This window comes from Morchella sextelata, assembly GCF_020137385.1.
Source record: "Morchella sextelata strain SCLS chromosome Unknown scls_20, whole genome shotgun sequence".
NCBI classification, from domain to species: Eukaryota; Fungi; Ascomycota; class Pezizomycetes; order Pezizales; family Morchellaceae; genus Morchella; species Morchella sextelata.
In genome coordinates, this window is record NW_025408635.1 from 725,763 (window position 1) to 731,882 (window position 6,120).

At 43.0% G+C, this 6,120-nt stretch overlaps 1 protein-coding gene across 1 annotated transcript; it reads left to right on the forward strand.

Annotated features, from left to right (window-relative positions):
* Positions 1-441: 441 nt before the first annotated feature.
* H6S33_006395 (uncharacterized protein) lies at positions 442-1,741 on the forward strand (the record flags this gene model as incomplete). Its single annotated transcript, XM_044837740.1, has 4 exons — positions 442-550; positions 618-656; positions 718-1,172; positions 1,235-1,741. 4 exons carry the CDS (start codon positions 442-444, stop codon positions 1,739-1,741), a joined length of 1,110 nt encoding a protein of 369 aa, XP_044689922.1.
* Between the last annotated feature and the right edge of the window lie 4,379 nt (positions 1,742-6,120).

Genomic DNA, 6,120 nt, shown 5'->3' on the forward strand with positions numbered 1-6,120 from the left:
GTACTTATCTAGAGGAGATGTACCCACTCTATGTACCTACATAACTTAACCCTGTGTGGCTGCATCCTATTGCACTCCCGGTGCTGTTATTGATCATGTAGGTACATCTACCTACTCTGCTCTACTCTACAAGGTACTCTACATACATACCTGCTCTGTTCCTTATCGTCGAGGTTCATATATCGCCGCCGCCTTAGTTCCTGATAATAGACAAGACTATTACACGCTGTCGCGCTGTCGCGCTGTACATACAATTTACCTACCTCCTCCTAACCAACCTCCCCCGAGTATCTCATTCTATCACGTAGCCACTCTCAGTTGTTGTTATTTGGCACATTTCACCCCCCCTCTTCTCTAATCGCCCCCCCCCCCCCCCCCAAAAAAAAAAAAAAAAAAAAAAAAACCGCTCCCTCTCTGTGCTCTCCTCTTGCCTACTTCGAAATGAACACACGTCCGCAGATAGCTACTACCGATCGTTCCCAAGCCCTCTCTGCAACCTTCAACCAGGACTATTCCTGCTTCTCAGTTGGCCTCGATTCCGGCTTTTGTGGTGTGTCAAGCTTCAAGCTACTCGCTCCCTACATGCAACGAATGAAAGCTTACATTTGTGTAAACAGTTTACAATTCGGATCCATGCGAGCTACACATCTCCCGGAGTAAGAGCCCTCGCTTTAACTTAAAAGCTTGGCGAAGCTAACCTTCACTGCTCTTTCAAAGATCTTAATGCCGGTATAGGCATTGCTGCCATGCTTAACAGGGCCAACTACCTCGCAATCGTCGGCGGAGGTCGCTCGCCAAAATTCCCTCAGAATAGGGTTAATATTTGGGACGATATCAAGCAGAAACCAGTCATCACTCTAGAATTTCGATCGGAGATACATGCAGTACGCCTTTCACGGTCTCGGATAGTTGTTGTCTTGTTGGGAAGCGTTCATATCTATGCCTTCTCTTCGCCGCCATCCCGGCTACATGTTTTTGAAACCTACGACAACCCACTTGGTCTGGTGGCCCTATCTGCAAAGACTCTAGTATTTCCAGGCAGGCTACCAGGTCACTTGCAGATTTTTGATCTGGTTACCGGAAATGTCAATATAATACCAGCGCATTCGACACCTCTTGCTGCTGTAACAATATCGCCTCAGGGAGATATAGTAGCCACAGCATCCGAAACAGTAATTACACCGATATACCTCTCCTAGTTTCTAGATTTACTGTATAAGCTGACTCTTCAAAGGGTACCTTGATTCGTGTATTTTCTGCTTCGACTGGTCTTCCAATCACCGAACTTCGAAGAGGAATCGATAAGGCAACCATCTTTTCTCTCGCTATTTCCCCATCTTCCTCTCGTTTGGCTGTCACTAGTGACAAGAGTACCTTGCATATTTTCGAGCTCCCATCTTCGTCTTTAATATCCCAACCTGTACCTCGACCATCATCGTCGCTATCCTCACACTCCACAAGTGCAACTCCCTCGGGAGACAATAAACGTTGGTCTCTACTAGGAAAACTACCTTTACTACCAAAGTATTTTTCTAGTGAGTGGAGTGCCGCCCAGGCGAAATTTGAAGGTGGCGGAAGAGGAGATCTAGGGTGGATCGGTGAAGACACTCTGATTGCTATTGGAACCGGAGGGAAGACTGGAGAGGCAAGGTGGGAAAAGTTTGTGGTGGTTGAGGGTGAAGGGGGCGTTGGTATTGAGTGTATACGGGAAGGTTGGAGAAGATACCTAGATAATGATTAAGGTTCTCACTAGCCGTTTCGGTCCGGAATTGTATTAGGTCCAGGTTTTCGGAATGTTTTTCTCTTAGGAGCTCAAGTCTTCTTTAGCTCTCTGTCGCTGTGGACACTACAGGACCTGTTATTGGAATGAGATCGGGAACGATTTGTTAATTTGGAAAGATATCTATACTAAATTCTTGCTCTTGTTGAGCAGACCACGGAAAGTGGGTTTATACTTTTGTCGTTGCTTTCCGGTTCTCCTTGGTTGGCATGTTTATTCTACTCTTAGGTATTCTTCTATTCATCACTTCAAGGTTTGACTAGTATCCCTAGTATTTTGCCCTCATATCTTTGTCATAACCTTCTTAGATTGCACTATTTTAATAGCATTTTATCTGGACCAGCTGTATCTTCAGTTGAACGTGATCAAACGCTCATATACAAAATTCAATCGCTTAATTCTTGGCCGGGATGTGGGTTCTTATATGATCCTGCACTACAGTTTGAGTCATATTATGTCACTCGGTTTTTACTTTCTGTATGATTTGTTAGCTTCTTTTTAGCAAGCATACTAGTATAGATGGACCTTTCATTATTATTATTTTAGAGTCAAGACCTCTCAAGCAATTGTTCCGAGACATGAGAACGAATTCTTAATTCCCTCCTCTAACTTACTGTCTATCAATCATCCTAGATTATTGTTTCGATACTCAATACCCGACGCTACGACCCCCAGGTGTCCAATTGTACTCTTCGATGGTTTATGGACTATGAAAGTAAACTGCGTATAAGTCTGTTTCACCAATATGTCTTCTCGTACATCATTTTAAATCCTACATACCTACCACTTACATACATGTATGTACAGCGATTTGTAATAAGTGATGGAACGCCCTAAGATACAGTTATACATAAAACAGCGTATGTTGGTGGCGTTTTACCCAGAACAGGTATCACTGTGTCTCAGGCCGTTCCATCACTTATTACCTACCGCTGTACATGTACTTTATGTAGATAAAATGGATAAAATACATGTACCATTATTTCTAAATAAACAACATATCTCCGCGTAGTAGATATCTTTGAGGTATTTCACACTGTTGCATCGCTTAATGCGGAATGCGACATCCTTTTGTACTCCGGGTAGCGATAATTCAGGAGTTCATAATTGCGGGAACAAGCGTTCTAACTGTGTAGTAGTACATTCAATGTATACTCTCCTACCTACTTACCACCTACAACCAATATGTGAACCTCTAGGGTTAAAATAAAGTTGTGGGCGAGATAAGGATATCAAGGCTCCAATTGGTTGATTCATGGTTATTTACATATACATGTATGTATCTATTGCTTTTCTATAGATTTGTGGCATGTAACGTTCGAGTACACATTGAGAAATTTTGCTACATTTACCAAGTACATATGTATACATGTACTTTTGAGTAGCGAAAATAGGTATTCGGTACCACACAAAATCTAAATATCATGCACACATTTGCACACACTTAACCTTATAAAATCTTATCCAATTGCGCCTTCGCTACCTATTGCGGCACTGTCACAGTTGTCTCTACTTGCACGTTCGCCCTGAGAGATATCGATTTTGCGATTGTGAGTACTCACGACCATGAACAATTTCCGCGACCCCCTTCGAATTTTCAGTCTTTATCGAATATGTGAGATTTACACAACTCAGAATTCTAGTCAGCTACAGAGAGCTACAATAGCTGTAGGTGACTAGGAACTGGGTGTTTTACCTATCTAAACTTATAGCGTTAAATATATACATACATACATGTATACAGTTGAGCACCTTCCGACCGGAGGCTAGAGTAGAGATATAGCCTGCAGCTGAATAGTATCTCCATGATATCACCTAAACGTCCTTGTGCGCTGATCAAAGTTCATGACTCAAACAAACATTCTAGAAAAGAAGTCCGAACTGTCAATAGTACCAAACCAACAAAAAGCAATTAAAATCATCAATATCAATAATCTGGACGACTCAGAATCGCCAAACTTCAGAAACAACAGAAACCGTAATTGGAAAAGAAACAACCCAAAAAGAATTCCAAACATGACCAATCAAAACATATACATGTAGTTTTCTCCCATCTATGGCAGATGAATAACATATATGTGGCAGAGAACACATACGTTACAACTATCATTCACCCACCTCAACCTTAATTCGGTAACTGCATGTGCATGTATATTTAGGCACTACATCCTCGAGCCCATTCACATAAACCATACTGTTTTTAAAGAGACCACTAGGTCTTATGATATATGAAAGAGTCCTTGAGTGTGATAAATTACGTTATATGTATGTACTAGATCTACCCTATGTCCAATTGCAACTGTAAACAGGTGCATGATCAAAGGCGACGAAACTTTCATAGAGCTAGCGGTCGCCTTGCAACGCATTCTATTATCTACATATATCTAATAAGTATATAGATATACCGATATGCAATGTGTTATTTAAAGGTTTTGATTGGCCAGGTTTGAGGGGTTTTCTTTTTCTCTATCAAATATGTTTGTCAGTAAGTAGATATTCTATCAAATATGTTGGAGTTAGTAGATATTCTATCAAATATGTTTGAGTCAGCCAGTAGATATTGGTTCCAACATACCTTGAGTCAACCAAATAGTATATCAGATATGTGCACAGGGCATCTTGGGGTTTCAGTGATCTTAAGCGTTGGTAAACTGATATTGTTTAAGCCATAACAGTTCCTACTCCGGCCTTTGGCCGGAAAATGCTTGTATACACTATGTGAACACATCAATAAAGTCTCAAGACTTAGACGTGATGGGACACAAATAATTCAATACTCCACTTAAACCGATATTTGAAAGATAAGGTTCAGACTCGACCTATACCCCGAGGACCGGTGGGAAAAGCTGTCGAATTCCCATCTGGAGGCCTCTAAAAGTGGCTTGAGCCGTCACTCCACGAGACCTGCTCTGCCCACACAGTGGATCAACGTTACGCCGGGCAAATGACAGGTACACAACCTTATCTCACGAACGATCTGTATCTAACACGCTGGCAGATCTTGCTGATACTATGACAACTAAATTGCCAGCGGAACACTTGCGATATCCACTTGTAGGAGATTTAAAAGAGCTGATCGACTAGGAGTGTTGAAGAAACATATCTCCAAACAAGAGATGATCCACTGCTAGACGTGTAACACAGAATCTGTAACCCCTGATCAGCGGGGAATTAGTAGCACGATGTCGTCGCTAGATCTCAGCAACATAGGTACCATCTGCGCATGCAGCTCTCCTGTATATTCGGAATTTCAACCGGGATCACCAGTGCTTACCCGCTTCATTAATACCTCTCCCCTGGAGCAAGCGATGTTGCGCAGCAAGATCTCTCCAGCTCAGTTGTGATAAACCGATAATCGTAAGTTGGATTTGGGCGGATGGGCGCTGGATTTAACCATCAAATTGCGGTCATGACGCATCACTCGATCGAGATCGAGTGCATAGCAACTCCACCCTACATCCGCCCGCCAGATCGCGCCGGGTTAAACAACACAGTTAATCAATCTCATTTTGACCTTGACAGCTTAAATACCCGCACGTCATGTCACGTCACAAATCAAGGGACATTTCTCCTTGGAGTGGGAGAATTGGACGATCCCGCGTCAGGACCTAATTAATCTACGTTCGCTGCTAGAGTCCAATATTCTATCTAGCGAACGTACATGCCACCCCCCCCCCCCCCCCCCCTCTTTTCTCATTGAAAAATTAAGCCCCCGATTTTCTCCGGATTCCTGAAACTCCGGGGTCGCCGAGCCAAACGTACTCTACGGAGGCTTCCCCGGACCCCAGGCCTAGCTAACTACATGTATGTACTGTATGTAGCTAGGCAGCTAGCTCGGGGAAGAAGAAAAACTGGCGAACAGCAATTCTACCATCAGAATTTGGCAAAATGGCTTTTTTGTATTCAACCAGTACCGGTAAGATGGATAGATGGATGTCCGGTTTGGTTTCCAATATGTATCATACTCTAGAGTAGCTAGCTAACTAATTCGCAGCCGACCGATGATGATGGGTGATGGAAATTTCCTGAGTGCAATATCCCTATTCGCCCATGCACAGCAAAAACCCTCAAACTTGGCGCCGGGATAAGGTATTTATTGGGAATTTAAAAATATGTATGATAAATATGTAGCTAGGTGGGAGGAAGTGCCCGTGCCATGACCAAACATCGAATGCGATGGAGGTAAAATATATGAAATTATATTACATATGTAGGTACTTTCTGATACCCAACCCGCCGAAGTACAACATGAAACCAGACGGACCTGCGTAGCATGACAGGTCAATAAGGGCATTAGAGTACTTGATCATGCCCACCTACCTCCGACCGCAGGCCGCCGC